The following is an 18,268-nucleotide window of genomic DNA, read 5'->3' on the forward strand; positions in this document are numbered from 1 at the left end:
TGGGGTCTAGGGTTCTATCTCAAAGAGGAGCATCAGCTTATCTATTGAGAAGAAAAAAAGGATGACTTCCCTCCCTATTCACACTCTTTTCATATTTTTCAAATTTTCTCACTCAAATGGATATAAATTATAAATACAACATCCTCACGTGAACTGGCTTATAATGAGTGATTAGAGCATCCACAGCAGTGGAGCTAAATAGCAGTGGAGCTAAATAGCTATATTGCTATTTTAGCTCCACTCAAACCCCAAAATCCCTCCTGCAGTAGTGGAGGCAAAGCTAAAAATTTTTAGCTTTGCGCTACAGTGCTCATGTATCAATACATGAGCACTGTAGCTGAGAGTTATAAAAAAAAAAGAATTTTTTATTCGGGCCCCGATTAAAATAATTCAAACAAAACGCCTCTCTCTCTCTCTCTCTCTCTCTCTCTCTCAGTCACTCTCATCTCTGTGTGCACTGAAGCTTTCAACTCTCTCAACTCTCATCTCTTCTCTCAGTGGCGGCGCCACATATAGGTCAGGGTGGTCCCAGGACCACCCTGACCTGAATTCTTTTTTTATAATATATATATATAGTAAAAAAAATTTATTTACCTACCTATAAAAAAAAATTAGGAACACCCACAAAAAAATTAGGAACACTCTCAAAAAAATTAGGAACACTCTCAAAAAAATTTTATGCCAATAAAATTAAATTTTGGTTGATTATTTGTTACATTTTGGCTGGTACCAGTTTTTAGAAGGAAAAAAAAAAGAAAAACTCTTAAACTAACAAACTCGTCAGCACAGCATGTCATTACTTGCGTCGAACGCCTAAAAAACAAATCCAACTATCGCAAAGGTCGGCTTCTTCTTCTTCTTTGCTTCGTCTCAAACGTTCTGCTAGTCTACATCTTCTTTCTTTTTTTACTCTAGTTTTTGCTTTGTCAAGTTTTTTCTTTAGTTTGCTTTTTAGACTTTTAGCTTGCTCACCCCACCCACATGACAAAGCTTTGGAAATGACAAAACTCAAAAAGCTAACAAAAGATTTTGATTTCAAATTTATTTATTGGGCCTTGCCTCTTCCCAATATGATATACATATATACACTCTTATTGTACTATTTTTTGTTGTTGTTTTTCATTATTCAATTACATATTTATGTTTTAATATTCTAAAACAAAAATTGTTATGTAATAACTAAATGATTTGAGTGTCAAAAAAGAAAAACTAATGATTTGTTTATTTGAGTTTTACTTATTTGGATCAATAATTTTATGTTGTATAAGAAAATATAAATATTTTTTATTTTTATTTTTTTTTTAGAAATCCCGAAACACCCTGAAACGGTACGTTGAAATAGATCGGTACCAAAATATTTCGTTCCACTAAACAAACCGAAACAAGGTCCAAAACGGTATTCATAACATTGCTTTCAAGCAAAAAGAAAAAGCTAAAAAAAAAATTTGAACTAAAATCTAAAAAATAAAAAATTGTAATAGAAAATGTGAAGAAAAAAAAATTGTAACAGAGCAAGCCCACCAAGGAACACCCTGAGAAACAATCCTGGAGCCGCCACTGTCTTCTCTTTCAACTCTCTCAACTCACTCAAGCTCACCGCCGTCGGCCCGTCACCGACCCACCAGCTGAGACCCACGCCGTCCAAAGCTCTCAACTCTCTCAAGCTCACCGTTGCCGAGACCCACTAGCTGAGACCCACCGTCACTGACCCACCAGCTGAGACCCACCGCCGATCAACCCTCTCAACCTCAGACCCACTCCGTCCCAAGCTCTCAAACCCACACTGTCACCGACCCTCCAAGCCGCCGATTAGCTCAGACCCACGCCGCCGATCCTTATGAGTTTGATCTGAGTTTTTGGTTGAGTTTGACCGCCGATCCTTTTGAGGTCACCGCCGATCCTTCAGGGTTTTGCTCCATTTTTTTTCCTTTCTTTTATCACCGTGCCTCTCTCTGTCTCTCATTCACTTTCAGAAAGAAAAGTTCAAAGGATTGAAGAAATGAAGCAAACAAAGAGGAAAAAAAAAAAAGGAGTATTTGGATGAAACCAACAAATAAGAAAAATAAAATAAAGAATAATAAGAAATTAAAATTAAGTAATGTTTTATAATATTTTTGTAATAAATTTTAAGCGGTAGATTATTACTATTTAATATTGGTGAGAAAAAAATAATTTTTTTGATGGTGGCGGTTGCAATGGTGGTGGCAGTTGCAATGGCGGTGGTGGTAGTGACAGTGGTGATGACAGTGGCTGTGATTGTTGTTTATTGTAAAGAATATATTATTCTATTACGTGGCGGCGGTGACGGTGGGCGGCGGTAGCGATTGCGGTGGCGGTGGAAGAGTCGGTGGCGGTGGCGGTAGTGGTAGTGATAGCGGTTGCGGTTGGTTGTGATTGTTATTTATTGTAATAAATATATTATTTTATTGTAGTAGATATATTATTTTATTGTGAGGTTTATATTATTTTATTGTGTTGAAAGTTAAAATAGATCTACTGCTGCAGCATGTTTTGTAAAATGTATAGGTAAAATAGATAAAGTAACTTTTTGTGAAGTTAAAAAGTTAAATTTTTAGCTCCACTGCTGTGGATGCTCTTAAGTGCCGCTAAGTAACGCAAGAGACGTTTTAAGCAACCCTTATAAAAGAAAACACAAATATTTTTTGATGCAAGAAAACACAATTTTTACCAAAAAAGAAAAAAAACACAATTAGTTTTTATTTTATTTAAAGAGATGCACATTAGTTTAATAAATATTTTTAGAAAGTTTTTATAAAAAAAGTTAATTTTTTTTCCAGCTTTTAATATTTCTAATATTAAAACGATTCTTAAATAAAAATATTAAAAATTTCTTAAATTTGATCAATAATCAAATACATTAAAAATACTATTTAACGAAACCTTTTATTTATAAAATAATTTTAATATAGAATCAAAATAATGCTATTACCATGATAAATATAACAATTTTTGTCACAGTTTGCCCAGAATGGTAAACGGTGGATTCACAGTTCCAGGGCAAATTTTAGCAAATTTAGGGGTTAATTTTTTTTTTTTTGGGGGTAGAAATCAAAGGTCATACGTAAAAGCCTTATTTTTTTTGTTTATTTTTTTTCTCATTTTGCGAGCCCATCACCTTGATGGATTTGCGTATGACCTTCGATTTTGTTTTTTCGGTGGATTCACAGTTTCAGGGCAAATTTTAGCAAAATTAGGGGTTAATTTTCTTTTTTTGGGGGTAGAAATCAAAGGTCATACGTAAAAGCTTTATTTATTTTTTTGTTACTTTTTTCTTTTTGCGAGCCCATCACCTTTATGGATTTGCGTATGATCTTTGATTTTTTTTTTTATGGTAAAAAAAAAAAATCAAAGGTCATACGCAAATGGTAATGGGCTCGCAAAAGGAAAAAAAAAAAAAAAAAATGCGTATGACCTTTGATTTTTTTTTTATGGTAAAAAAAAAAAATTAAAAGTCATACGCAAATGGTGGTGGGCTCGCTAAAAGAGAAAAATAAACAAAAAAAAAAAAAAAGCTTTTACGCATGAACATGATTTTCTGACACAAAGTACTTTATTAGCTCAATGCCAGCCTTTCGATTTGATTGACCTCACACAAACACGAGAAAGGCTCACAAGTCAGAACTCTGAAGCCAAATTGTCTTTTCACTCACCATCTTTTTTTGTCCGTTACATTGAGTGACGCCATAATTTTGAAAATTTGAATTTATTTAAAATTTAATGCATTGTAACTCTCTGTGGCACTTATATAATAAACAAAATTTCTCATTAAACTAATTTTGTGTGAAATTTTTTAAATTTTTTTTAAATTTTTTTTAGGTGTTAATTTTAAAAATCTAATCATTGAATTTTATGTTCTTTATGTTCTTAATTTGCATATCAAATTTCATTTAAATCGAATTTTATTTACTGTTTGATCGATGAATTTATTTTTTATACACAATTTTAAATTACAAAAACTTAAAATTTTAACGTATATTTGATGACATAGCAATTAATTTTTAATTTTCATAAAATTTTGTAAGTATAAATAATATAATAAGAATATACAATTCAATAGTTAAATTTTTAAATTTTACACTTAATATAAAAATATTTAATAAATTTAAAAGGTTTTCTAGATATATATTCTTGTCCGTTATAGGTGAGAAACTTTTTCCCCATATATATTCATGTCCGTTAAAGGTTCCACTTCTTCACTTTCCCTTGCCTACTCACTCGCTCTGTGAAGTGGCAAGTAAGTGGACTTGGGCATTGAACAAGTTAATTTCTTGTAAGTGTTTATTCTCTCTTAATATATAGATTTTTATGTGTTTATAGTTTTAATATTTCGTCTATATAGAGATTTCTTTCTGTGATTATGTGATATGTTTGTTGTGTACTAGTATTTCTATTAAACATGCTTTACCATGTTATGGATATATATATGAATCTTTGTCTGATACATGGTTCTTTCTTCTGCTTTTCTAAATAGGTGTTTCTTCAATTTTTTTTTTTGAAAAATCAAACAATAACCAATAATGGGTTTGTTTAATTCATCTACATCTACAAAACAACGAGGTTTTGTATCTTCTTCCAACTCTAATAGAGTGTGTGATGTGACTGTAATGGGTGCTAAAAGTGATGCTGAATCTAATAAGCTTGATGTTCCTAGTAGCAGTGTTAAGGCGATGCACAAAAAGCCTAGAGTTTTGAGGGACTTCCCTGTTAAAAGGGATTTCCCTCCTGGCTTTGGTCCATCAGATTCTGCTTCTTCTAAGTCTAACACCAGGGTTTTAGTTAAGAGGAAGTCCATGGAAGAAACAAAACCTTTGGTTTTTTCAGATGATAAATGTGGTGGAACTTCCAAAAGAACTAACATGATGTGTAGAAATAAAGAAAATGAGGATTTTGTGAATAAAAAACGAAGTGTTGTGTCTAAGTATTTGAAACCTATTGATAATCGCAAGAAAGTGGAGGAGTCTTTAATTCTATTCAGAGAGTTATTGAGCAAGCGCATGGCAGAATTGAAAGCAAAGTCAGGAATAAAAAATGGGGCAACCAGGCTTGCTTATATAGCAGCAGCAATAGATCTACGATGGGAGCGAAAATGGGTTAACGTAGACAAACGGATAGGAGCTGTTCCTGGAGTTGAAGTTGGTGACAAGTTTGAGTGTGCAACTGAACTGAATGTAATTGGCCTTCATCGTCAGTTTCAAGGTGGAATTGATTACATGGTGAAGGGTGGACAAAAATTGGCGACGAGTATTGTTGCTTCCGGTCGTTATGTCAATGACATTATATCATCTGAGGTCTTGATTTATTCAGGTCAAGGTGGGAATCCAAGTGTTGGAAGAAGTGAGCCAAAAGATCAGAAGCTTGAACGTGGAAACCTTGCTTTGAAGAATAGCATGGAAGCTAGAACTCCTGTAAGGGTAATTCGCGGCTCTGAAGTTTCCAAGGCTTCAAAAACCGTAGTATACATCTATGATGGCTTGTATCTTGTGGATAAATGCATGCAAGAAAGAGGAGCATTTGGTAAACTTGTATTCAAGTTCGAGTTAAGAAGGACTCCTGGGCAACTGAAGCATACTATGTAGAAGTTTTTATTTATTTTTAGAATCAGTTAAGATTTTCTTTGTTTTGTAGACATAGCTTTATGCAATTGAAGTGCTTTCTTTAGGTTTTTAATAAATGCTGTTAAACTCTTGTCAATGCTTGGATATCGTGGGATGTTTGGGGAAAATAGAAAGGATTATTATGGAAACTTTGAACAAAATAATACCATTAGGATTCTACCATCAAAGATTCAAAGTAAATTAGACCAAGGACATACTGCAGTTTTGAAAAATATTGGCTCGTATCTCATAGATTGCAAGCCACCTATTGTAGCCAAGTGATGGTGGTAATGTTACCATCGCAAATTCTGAAATCTATTCAGAAATTTCTTGAACTCTTCCCTAAAACCAAAGTAGTAAAATCCAGATAAGGGCAAGTCTTACTCTAGTGTGTAAAATGAATGTCATATTGGATATGGGTCCGGTTAATGTATGCTTTAAGGCACATGGTAAGTCATCCATTTTTAGAAACATTTGATGGAGAATTGAAAAAGATAATTTTAAAAAACAATTATTAACTCTATTTTGGTATTTATAAGTTATTGATATATGGCAAAATCCTATTCACCCATTTCATAATAAATTAATAGGATTTTAAGCACTCTATAAAGGGTGTTAAAATGAAAGTGAGCATTTGGATTGCATTTAGTGCAGATGCGTTTTGCGTTTCAGCCTTTTTATTTATACATATATATATATATATTTATCTAGCACGCAAATAAACAGTGTTTTTGGTGTGAACAGTATTCAGAAATAATTTTTTTATTATTTTCAGTTTTTAGCAAAATAGGTGGTATCTAAACGCACCCTAAATAGAATATTGCAAGGGCTAATCCTGGCATAACATTCTCTCGGTATACCAAAGAACTCAGTTCTACATTTTTGTGAATTAATACAATAATAATTCAAACCACAAGAAAATACATCTCAACACCAAGATGGACCACAACTTGGACTGCATAGAACACGAAAAAGAAAGAAATTTTTAAGCAGTAGGATTTCAACCAAAACAGGCTGGACATAACCCATCAGATCTCAGAGTTTCAATAGTTACTGCCTCAAACCCAGATCAGAACCATTAAATTAGTCATTTGTATGCATTCTCTGCCAAGATTTTCTATTAAACAAACATGCTAATGGGATTATTGACAAATTAGCATTAAGTACGAAAAAGAGGAAAATAAATGAAATATTTTGTAACAAATTTTTGCACAATAAGCAGAATTGACTAGATTTTTCTTCAACAAATTTTTTTGTGCTTTCATCTTCTCATTTACATAACAGTAATAGTACAATATACATGTTGTAACTTGTAAAGGAACTATAAAGATCAATGTGCTTTTTTTGTTAAAAAAAAGGAGTTAAAGATCATGATGCTCTTTTGTACAATAATTAAATGTAAATAACAGAAAGAGACAGAACCAAGCATGAGGAAACCAATTGTTTCAGTTCCCATCATCTTAATGGGGATGTCTTCAGAGACAAAAAACTGTCCAGATCTGAGATTCTTGAATTGTCAAGACTAGGCGGTCCAAAAACCTCCCAAAAGCGAAGAGTCTCATCCGCCCCAGCTGATACCACAGTTATACCATCAGGGCTCTGCATTAAATCAGCAAAGGAACTAATTTCATGTCTTTTAAAGATACACTCTATAGTCTACCTGCCCGTTTGGCTGTTCTATGAAATTCTAACAGCCTCATTCATACCTTGTATGGTATCTAATGCACAAATATGTCATCTTGCATAGGGCCACTTAAATGAGTTGGAGACAGCACCATAATAAATAGATTAGTCATATTTAGGAATTTTTACTTCATTCAAACTAATTAGAATGATGGCAGCCATTCTTGAACTGCCCCATTTTTAGTAATGGAGTCCGTACACTAGATGCTATATAAAGCACAAATAGAGCCATTCAAATTCTCTGAGAATAAATTTTTAACTTGGAACTCATATAGGGTCAAACCTGGCAGAGGTGGAGGACTCTGGATGCATGGCGCCTGAAATCTCCTACTTTAGTCATGGACGGATACCTCCATAAGCATAGCTGGTTCCGATGCTCACTTGTGCCGAAGCCATGGCCACTCAAGATCTCTTTGTGATGCCTATTCCACTCAAGTCCACAAATCTAGATAAATAACACCAAAGGGTGTTAGAATAATAGTTAAATGATTAAATTCATTAGTTCATAGTTCATAATTCATATCAGTTTATGCTTTTGAGATGAAGAGTAGTTTGTCATGGTATAAGAGCATATAGCCTGAGTTCAAACCACTATACATTTTGGTATAATGCATTCATTCCTTTTAACTGATTAACACCATCTGTTGACTAATTAGAAAATTGTAGATACTATGGAAAACTAATTAAAACAGGAGCAAATTCTATAACTTGCCTGAGCTTTGGTATCTATGCTGTTAATACAGGTCCCCTTCTGTGTATTCCATATCTTAATACAACCATCTTTTGTGCCTCCTCCAGAGGCAAGTACATCAGACTGATATGGGCACCACGCAAGGGCCTTGACTGCAGCGCAGTGGTCATTGAAACGATACAAGAAATTGGATGAACTCATTTTGGAAGCTTCCCATATGTATATGAGATTTTCATTGCCTCCACTTGCCAATGTATTGCCTCTACTTGACCATTTCAAGCCACACACTTCTTCAGTATGTAGTTTTATACAGGAAATCAAATTGTTTGGGGCTCGAACTGCCAAATAAAACATGTATGCCAGATCATAAACATATAAATTATCTCATTCTATCAATTATTTATTACTCTCAGAACAGAATAAATAAAGGTAATAACATATAATCAAATTACCATCATGATTAATGATGGATTTGTCCTCACTTCCTGATGTTAAAATGTGACCATTCCATCCAGTGGCTGCTACTCTGCCATTATGACCTTCTAGGCTTCTAATCTGTGGGTTAAGCATACAAGTAATCTGAACCTTTAAATCCAAAACAATTGAATAATATTTCAAGAAAGGCAGAAAACATACACAGATAGTGCTTTACAAGTTTAGAGGTCTCAGCATCCCAGATTTGAAGTTTGGAATTTATATACCCAACTGCCAGTGTCTTGGCGTCCCCAGACCATGCCACACTTGTAGGGTAATCATCGGCACCGACTTGCAACAACTTTTGTACATCTCCGTTCTCTGACTTCCACAGGTATAATTCTGAGCCCAGAGCAATGGCAAGAATGTTGTTTCTCCCCCAATCCATGACATTCAAGTAGTAGTCATTTTTTATGTTTGGAGCATCAAGAATCCTAGTTTCTCTCTGCAAACAAAAATATAAGTTACCTGTGAATGAACAGTGTAAAATGTAAATAATGAATGGAGTAAATATGCAGCCTTTACAAACATGAATCTGAACAAGGGCACAGCACACTTTCATGAAGCCCAGGAGGGAAGCCGCATATCTGATTGTCCAGCTTAGCATACATCTACATATATGGCTTCATGAAAGTACCCTAGACTGTCAAAATTAAGGGCTGCCAGTTCTCCATAAAATTCCGAATGACGAGCAGAATGATCTGTGCAATCCCTTCCACAAGGGCAGATCTTGAGTTTGTCGCCTCCCCCACATTGCAAGCCAGAGAATGAAAGTGGCAATTTGAATCTAATACTTTCCTAAAATCAAATGCCTCCAAGAAACTTCACCCCTCTTATCCTGACTGTCCACTTAGCAGAAAACTGACATTTCTTTTATGGAATCAAAAAGATTTTGACTTCACAACCCATTGAATATAGTGTCTTAACTCTTAACCAGTGGCCACATACTGAACAGTTGATCAGCAGCAATTGGAAATATCTAGATGGAATCACTTGTATTATTTAGCCATCTTGGCATTTCTATCCACCACCTCACAAAACCTGCTTCCCAAAAATAACCACTAAGGCTCCATTAAAGCCAATTATCAAACCAAAATAAATTTCAGTCAGGTACAAACTTCCTCAAAGTTCATGTGTCATTTGACTGCTTCCTATGTTTCGTGTTTGTTTGATCAACAACCTCATCTGTACCTAGTTTCTTAACTCTCAACTTCACATGTGATATTCGATGTGCAATGGTCTCAGTTCTATAAAATTCTGTACATAGAAAGATTCAACAATAAAACACCCCTTAAATCACATCCTAAAATTTAATTTAATCCTAAAGAAGCTAAAATGATTTACATTGCAGACAACACTATATCGAATATGCAGTTCTCTATCGTGTCTGAAACACCAAAGCAAGTCAGAGAATTTGAATAATGTCATGATAAATACCAAACAGGCCCTGATTTGGTCCTATAACTCTAAATAAAGGCCACAGAATTAAAAGCACTATCATGATTGTCCAAAAGCACTATCATTTGCAGTTATCTCTTCGCCTTCATGGTGCTAAGAACTCTAAGCATGTCCTTTTAATAAAAATCTAAATGAACATATATATAAGCATAAACAGAAATATACATGAATTAATATGAAGGTATGCATTCAAACTCATAAAATATCCTCAAAACCACAGAGAAATTAGAAGAAAATAAGAAAAGAACAATAAAATGATTACATTGGGCAGTTTCCGAAATTGATACTGCTTTGTACTATAATCCAATGCCTCAACCTCTTGCCGTTGCATCTCATCAATATGGCGAATCGATCTTCTACTTGATTTTGGGCTTCCCCTGAAAACCAACATTCTAAACGGTCTCCCTTCTGAATCCAAGGTCAGCTTATCCTCCAATTTCTGTCGGTATACTTCCTGCCTCACAGAAATGAATAGAGATTACCAAAAAAGAAAAAAGAAAAAAAGATTCCCACTTTCTAAATTGCAACAAGTTCATCAATTACCCAATTCAAATTTCAAGGAGAATCTTCAAGCCAAACCCAATAACTCCCAAGAACTTGGATACCCAATTGAAGTTGTCAAGATATTCTATAAATTTTGTGTCACAAACATGAAAAGACCCTTGAATCTAACTCATCCGTTCATCAACTTCAAGAAAACAAATTCAATAGAAATAGAAAACCCATATAACTACCTAAGCAGTCAATCACAAAATACTAATTTCATATGCAAACATAGCATCCAAGAACGTGAATAACTCAAAAAAAAAAAAAAAAAAAAACCCCCGGTAACATTTTCAGTTCACACATTTAAGAAAAGAAAAAGCAAGAAAGCAGTGTGAAGAATGATGAAACGTACATTAAAGTTGGGATTGAAAACTTTCTTGGTGGTGGTTGTCAACAAACAGTGGGCTTGATCAAGATCCATCAAACTCCTATTCGGTATGAACCGGTCTCCCTTCACAAAATACCAAAGAAAGAAGATAAATTCAATTTAGGAAATGGTAAAGAAACAAAGAAAAAGAAAAAAAAGGGTTGTGGTTTGATTTGTAAGTAGTAGAGTGAGAGTGTACCGGAAAGTCGTATTGGGTGGTGGGGTCGCTGAGGAGGCGAGTCGGGGAGTACCAATCTGCTTGAAGTTCCCACATGTTTTGGTTGCAATTTGCTAAGAAGAAGAAGACGAAGACGAAGAAAGTTAACCGAGGACAACAAGGGGCTTCGGGTTTGGGTTTTTGCTAAGGTTTATCTATCTCCCGCCAATTAGTATTTCTACAGGAAGAAACTCAACCGTTATTACTTGTTAGTTGGTTTGTGGTAAGGTACATCTATCTCCCGCCAATAGTATTTTTGTGTTGGGTTGATTGGTCAGTTCCGTTCGTGCTTACCCGTCCTAAACTGACTTATCAGTTTAAACAAGTGACAGTCTTTTAGTAGAATTGTGGACAAGCGATATGATCCATTATGAAGACCGTATAATTTGTTTCTCTCTCCAATCTCATTGTGGTTATTCTCTTTAATTCTCTTCCTCACGTTTATCTCATTAGTGATAGAGCCACCTGATTCAAGATGCAAAATATCTCCATCCTACACTCTACCTTGATTTCCTTGCTCCAACCTTGTGTACGGGTGTTCCTCGCCATGAAGATGGGAATGGGATGGCGATGAGGCTCCCATGATATGACCCTATCATACCTCGTTGCTATCACTCCTCCACTCCCCCCCCCCCCCTAAAAAAAACCCCAAATTAAGCATTATCATATATACTTCCCATATATTATAAGGGATTGATCTAGTAGTTCCCAAGATCTTATGAGATTTATGAGGTGCTTTTTGTATTATGCCGCCCCAGCCCAAAGTACTTGGTGGCCTTTGAGGTTCTGCTCTCAATTTATTTGTTTAGAGTGGGTAAATAGTTTTCTACTATGGGTAAACCCCTTTAAGGCTAACTTAACAACCCAAATGAAGGAGTTTGTGACCCAACTTGAACCTTATCCCCCTTTATGTGTTTCCCGTGGAGTTGGCCTACGTACCAAAGTTCCTTTTCTTTAGCTATTTCTCTCTCTCGTTGCCTCTCGTGTATCACTCTCTCTCTCTCTCAGATTTTCCAACCCTCCCTCACACCATCTCTTCCCCTTTTTATAGCCTTCCTTTAGTGGGTTTGCCATCATGAGTGGTGGTTTTTCCCAAAAAGGTGGGCCCTATTTTGACCTCTATTTCTGATTGGATGGGACTCATCGCACATTTTTGAATTGATCCCGTTGGAACTTGCGCCAACCTCTAAATCTATGCTTGGCTAACAGATATCCCCAAAGTATTATGTGACGTTCTCAGTGATGCCTTAGCTCGGTTTGTACTATACCATGCTCGAACCCTTCATCACTTGTTCGGTACGACTTGGATGGGTCTAACTTACGTGGGCCTTGGCCTTGGGTCGGTATTTGATTTATGGACCATTCATGTATAATATAGCTTTAAATATGTTTTTAGTTCTCAAATTTTTGGGGGTTTTTTTATTTAAAATTTTTGGACCTTAATAAATTTAGTGTTTCATTTTAGTCATTCTTTTAAACCATGTTTCATTCTCATCCTTTACTATCACATAAATGACAAAAATTGCTAACATGACTAACAAAATGTTTTTGTGTCATTTAGTTGTAATAAAAAAATATTAGTTGGTATTAAAAAATTTACGTGTAAATTGGTCCTTAAAAAGAAATATAAAGTTGACAGAAGTCTGGAAAAAATATAACGGAAGGTTAGTGTCAAAACGATTCACTTAACAACCTGGTGTAGACTTTGTTGATACATATTCATTCATGGTAAAGATTTCCTAAGTTTCTAGAATAATATTTGTTGTAGCCAGACTAAATTTGAAATTGCATCAGTTAGATGTCAAAACGACGTTTCTCAATTAATGAAGAATTGATTCTCAAAAAAAAAAGAAAAAAAGAAAAAAAAGAAGAATAATTAAAGGAAGATATCTATATGGATTAAGTAGTTCTACTTTAGGTAAAGGGACATCAAGACAAAGTCTACAGGTTGAAAAAGAAAAAAAATTCTTTGTATGCATAAAACAATTTTCGAGGTAATGATATTTAACATTCCATTAGGCGATATTAGAAATAGAATTAAAATTCAAAATGAGCCCTCTAGGCCACTGTTTTAATAAATGGAGGTATAAAGATAAACTAAAAGTTTTGTGTAGATGATGTATTATTAGCCAGTAATTTTCCATATATGATGAACAAAACCAAAATATGTTTTGGATCCAGAAAAATATCTGGAAAAAATACTTAAAACAGTTTTAGCAGGGAAGACTATAGACTAGTGAGATACCTATTTCCAAAGGAATAATACTCAACAAAAAACATGTTTCCTACTATGTTGTGATTTACAACTATGTTTTATGTTGCCTTTATTCTATGACAAAATATGTTGTATTTGCTTTAATTTGTTCCTTGTATTTTGTGGGATTTTATTGTATTAGGTTTAGTATTAGGGGGAATGTGCAGATTAGTGGTGTGGATGGCATGAATATAGTAAGTTAGGCATTGTTTGAAACTATAAAGGAAAATAGCAACTCGAGTTTTTGAAACTCGAGATTTACATAATAAATCGAGTTTCAAAAACTCGCTTTATGCTCGCTTTGGGCTTGCTGAGGTGGACAACATGCCACCTGGATCTCGAGTTTCTAAAACTCGTTTTAAGTCCTATTAAACTCGAGTTTATAAAACTCGAGTTTTACTATATCTTATTTTAAATTATGTTTTTTATACGCATGGAACTCGAGTCTTAGAGACTCGAGTTTTATGAAAGTAACTCGAGTCTTATAGACTCGATTTCCTTTGGACTGTTTATTTAAAACTCAGCCCGTTTCATTAACTCTCTCACAGAGACTCACCCTCAGTAACACACAGAGAAAACCTAAAACAGAGCTCTCAGCCTCACTAACTCTCACTCACTCACCCTCACTAACTCTCACTCACCCATAACTCTCTCACACCATAACTCTCTTACACCACTCACTCTCACAAAACTACATTGTCCACTCTCACTGCTCTTCCCTCTCAGAAATTCATATCTAAGGTAAGGGTTTGCATAATTTGATTGTCATTGTAGTTGGGTATGTTGTCTATGGGTGTGGGTTAAAGAGTTTTACCATTTATTTTGTAGATAGTTAACATAACTTAGTTAATTTATCAATATTGTGAATTATAGAACTTTGTTTTGTTAGTGTTAATTTTTTGAGTATTTATTTGTATAGTTTTTGTTATCAAAATTTTATTCATCATTTTATTTTTATCATGATCTTACAAATTTCTTTGACTTTATTTATCATTGGTTTGGGTATGAAATGGGTAGTGAATGAATGTAATGAATGGGAATGGGTATGTAATTATCAAAATTTTATTCATCATTTCTAGGTTTTTATTTTTATCATGATCTTACAAATTTCTTTGACTTTATTTATCATTGGTTTGGGTATGAAATGGGTAGTGAATGAATGTAATGAATGGGAATGGGTATATAATTATCAAAATTTTATTCATCATTTCTAGGCTTTTATTTTTATCATGATCTTTCAAGTTTTTTTGACTTTATTTATCATTGGTTTGGGTATGAAATGGGTAGTGAATGAATGTAGTGAATGGGTATGTAATCATGCTCCTCTACCCACCTAGTTCTTTCAGAACCCTTTTAGGCATTATAGGTCACCACACAATGGAGTAATAGATAATTCCGTCTCTCCATCCACTAGGATTAGAAGGTTTACGTCTTGGCCTTTAGATATTAATGGGCACTCTATAACCTGGCTTGAATATGTTCATTGGCAAGATTGCATTACTTTTTTCCCTCACTTTACGACTATGTGATTTAACTAACATAGGACTTGACTTGAACAGGTTCACAATGCCTGATATTATTATAATCATATACCATGGTGGTTCGCTTAAGAATCCCAATGCGAACAAGGGATTGCCATTTGAGGGGCCGGGTATGAAAACCTATTATGCCGAAGTTGATCGTAGGTTGAAAACCCTTGATGAATTGAAGATATTTGTCATGGAAGAGTTGTGTAAGAATCCTAATGCATACAACATGCAAATTACTTATCGTATGCCAAATGAAATCATGAAGCATCGGATTAATTACAAGTATATGCTGATAGAAAAAGACAAACATGTGAAGATCATGTTTGACAAGTTGGAGAATATAGCTGAAGTAAGTAACATTGAGTTGTACATACAGTTGGAGCCGCTTGCAGTATGGCAAGAGGATATCCAACAAACAACCACAAGCTTACAAGTTGCGATTCCGGATGCTCAATATGAGTATTCTACACATGTAGAGGATGATGATGTTCATGCTGATGGAGATGATGATGATGATGATGACGACGACTATGTTGATGAGACTACTGCCGTTAACAATGATGATGACGATGATGATGACGGCGACGACTATGTTGATGAGACTACTGTAGTTAACAATGATGATGACGATGATGATGACGACTATGTTGATGAGAATCTTGCCATTAACGGTGAAGATTTTGCCGATAAAGATGACTATGAAGACATGATTGAGAGAGGGGACTTTCGGGATTTTGGGGACTTTGAGAGGGACATTGATGACGATGAGACATTGGACGGTGGTGAACCTGATGCAGACAATGTTATTAGTGTCCAAAACATTACAAACACAATCCCTGCCTACGCACCTCCTGCGTTGTCATTCTCTGCAAATACTTGGGAAAATATGATTGATCCTTCGCATATTGAGGTGCCATTTGTGTCTACTTGGAGAGAGGGGATGAATTTGTGCAAAGGGTTGACTTTTGCCAGTAAAGTGGAGGTGAAGCGCGTATTAAAAATTTGTACCCTCAAGGAAAACAAACACTTTAAGATCACTAGGTCGACGAGGAAAAATTTTTGTGCGAAATGCGTGCATGAGTCATGCAAGTGGTATGTCTATGCAGTTATGAAGCCCGAGCTCCAAAATCTATGGATGGTCACCGTGTATGTGGGTCCTCACACGTGTATGCCGACTGGGGTGTGAAATGATGGTAGAATGATGAGTTGTAATTTTATTGCAGCAGAAATCCATAACAAGTTACGTGAGGATCAAACTACTCAAATTAAGCATCTCAGATCTCTGATAGAGGCGAAATATAATGGCCATAAGCCTTCTTACTACAAGGTATGGGATGCGAAACAAAAGGCGATTGCGCTTATGTTTGGAGATTGGGAAGAATCTTACCAAAGGCTGCAAAAGTTGCTAATGGCGTATATTGATCTGGACCCTACTAGCCTGTTTGCTATCGTGTCACACCCACCGATGAAGATCACACCGTATTGTTGCATTATGTGTTTTGGTCTTTCGGTCCATGCATATCAGGATTCAAATACTGCAAGCCGGTTATCAGTATTGATGGGACCCATCTGTATGGTAAATATCAGGGAAAGTTGTTGGTCGCAATGGCAACCGATGCTAACAACAAGGTATTCCCTCTCGCCTTTTCTGTTGTGGATTGTGAGTCAGGGTCCAGTTGGAGGTGGTTTTTACGATGCCTCAGAGAAACGATTGGCCACCTGATACCTGACGACGGCATTTGCATAATTTCTGACCGACATCTCGGTATCAAAAACGCCATTGCAAACTGGCCTAGAAGGGATGATGGAAAAGTAGGGGTATTTCATAAATATTGTCTTCGACATGTTGCTAGCAACTTCAACACCCATTTTCAGAACTTGACTCTAAAGTCAGCGGCGTTGAAAGCGGGATATGCTAGTCAGGTAGTTAAATTTGCTACCATAATGGACTCCATTAAGCAGGTGGAAATTGAGGCCATTAGGAAGAAGAAGAAGGTGACGGGGAGGGATGGTAAGGAAAAGAATCAAGATTATCTTCCATACACATACCTAATGAGCGAGGATGTGGACATGTGGACCCAGTCATACGATGGTGGGAGACGTTTTGGAGCAATGAAAACCAATATATCAGAGTGTTTCAATGGTGTGCTGAAAGGTGCACGGGGCCTTCCTATTGCCGCGTTGGTTGAGTTCACTTGGAACAAACTTGTTCAATATTTCCACGACCGGCACAAAGAATACCATTATGAGTTGTCAGAGGGTAAGAAATGGAGTGAATATGCCTTATCCACGTGGGATGGAAATAAGTGTAAATCTGAGAAACACTATCTCAAGCCATTTAGCAATGAAGAGCTGATATTTCAAGTAGTTACCCAACTCAACATGTGTAGCACAGGAGGGGGAAACCACAGTTACAAAGTTCGGTTACGGGAAAAAACATGCAGTTGTGGGAAATGGCAAAATATAGGGATCCCGTGTTCACATGCAATTAGAGTATGTGACTATTTACATATTGATTCGACCACGTATATTCACCCATGTTATGGTTTGAACCATGCCATTAACACTTATGAGCATGCATTTGTGGTTCCTAAGTCACAGTCATTATGGAGGGATCCCATGGGGCCAAAGTGGTTGCCTAATCCGGCATTGTTGCGGGCCAAAGGTCGACCGGTGAAGTCACAAATAAGGAATGAGATGGATGGAGTGAGGAATAAGGATCAAGAACCGGGATGGCGGAGGGAGGACGCAGATTTGATAGAGAGTCAACCCAAGCAGACATGTGGACTGTGTCATGCTTCCGGGCATAACCGCAGAAAATGTCCGCAGTCCCGTGGTGCTTCCACAAGCGGCCATGTTCCACACTAGGTACGTTGGCAAAAAGTTATGCATCGGTTAAATAATTGTTGTTCATTCGATGTTTACCTAATGTTTACTATCTTGTCTCCTAACGTAAATACTCTACGTTTTTCAGGCATCCTTCCATGGACGACATTTTTGTCATGCGGACCGCTGATCTTAGGAAAAGTGACTACGTTGTATTGGCTCTACGTGAACTTTTTGATTGTTGTTGAATGTACTTGTAATTCTCTATCCAATGTACCTCTATGAAGATTTTGATTTGAGTAGTATGGTTAGAATTGCAAATTAAGCGTGGTTGGACATGTTTAAAATGGTGATATATTGAGAATGACTTTTGTTGTGATTTGAGTGCATTTACATTGTAATACTATGCTTGAAACAGAGCATTTTCTGCTGGGAAAAAAAAAAATTGCCCAGTGAAAATCGAGTTTTAGAGACTCGAGTTCCACTGGGCTATATTCACTAAAACAGAGCATTGCTCTCTGCCTGAAACAGAGCATGCTTCTGCTGGGAAAAAAAAATTTGCCCAGTGAAAATCGAGTTTTAGAGACTCGAGTTCCACTGGGCTATAT

General features: G+C 35.8%; 2 protein-coding genes across 2 annotated transcripts; one reads left to right on the forward strand and one right to left on the reverse strand.

Moving 5' to 3' along the window:
* The first annotated feature begins 4,182 nt into the window (after positions 1-4,182).
* LOC142619145 (histone-lysine N-methyltransferase, H3 lysine-9 specific SUVH5-like) lies at positions 4,183-5,798 on the forward strand. The gene is made up of 2 exons (XM_075792219.1): positions 4,183-4,291; positions 4,493-5,798. Exon 2 carries the CDS (start codon positions 4,539-4,541, stop codon positions 5,595-5,597), a length of 1,059 nt encoding a protein of 352 aa, XP_075648334.1. The 5' UTR covers positions 4,183-4,291; positions 4,493-4,538; the 3' UTR covers positions 5,598-5,798.
* A 1,132-nt stretch (positions 5,799-6,930) lies between these two features.
* LOC142621290 (cell division cycle 20.5, cofactor of APC complex-like) lies at positions 6,931-11,262 on the reverse strand. Its single transcript, XM_075794611.1, has 8 exons — positions 11,034-11,262; positions 10,820-10,918; positions 10,184-10,375; positions 8,642-8,908; positions 8,442-8,544; positions 8,011-8,327; positions 7,582-7,743; positions 6,931-7,214 (listed from the first exon to the last, which is right to left on the reverse strand). Exons 1-8 carry the CDS (start codon positions 11,106-11,108, stop codon positions 7,071-7,073), a joined length of 1,359 nt encoding a protein of 452 aa, XP_075650726.1. The 5' UTR covers positions 11,109-11,262; the 3' UTR covers positions 6,931-7,070.
* Positions 11,263-18,268: the final 7,006 nt, after the last annotated feature.

The sequence above is a fragment of the Castanea sativa genome, chromosome 12, assembly GCF_040712315.1.
Source record: "Castanea sativa cultivar Marrone di Chiusa Pesio chromosome 12, ASM4071231v1".
Lineage (NCBI taxonomy): Eukaryota > Viridiplantae > Streptophyta > Magnoliopsida > Fagales > Fagaceae > Castanea > Castanea sativa.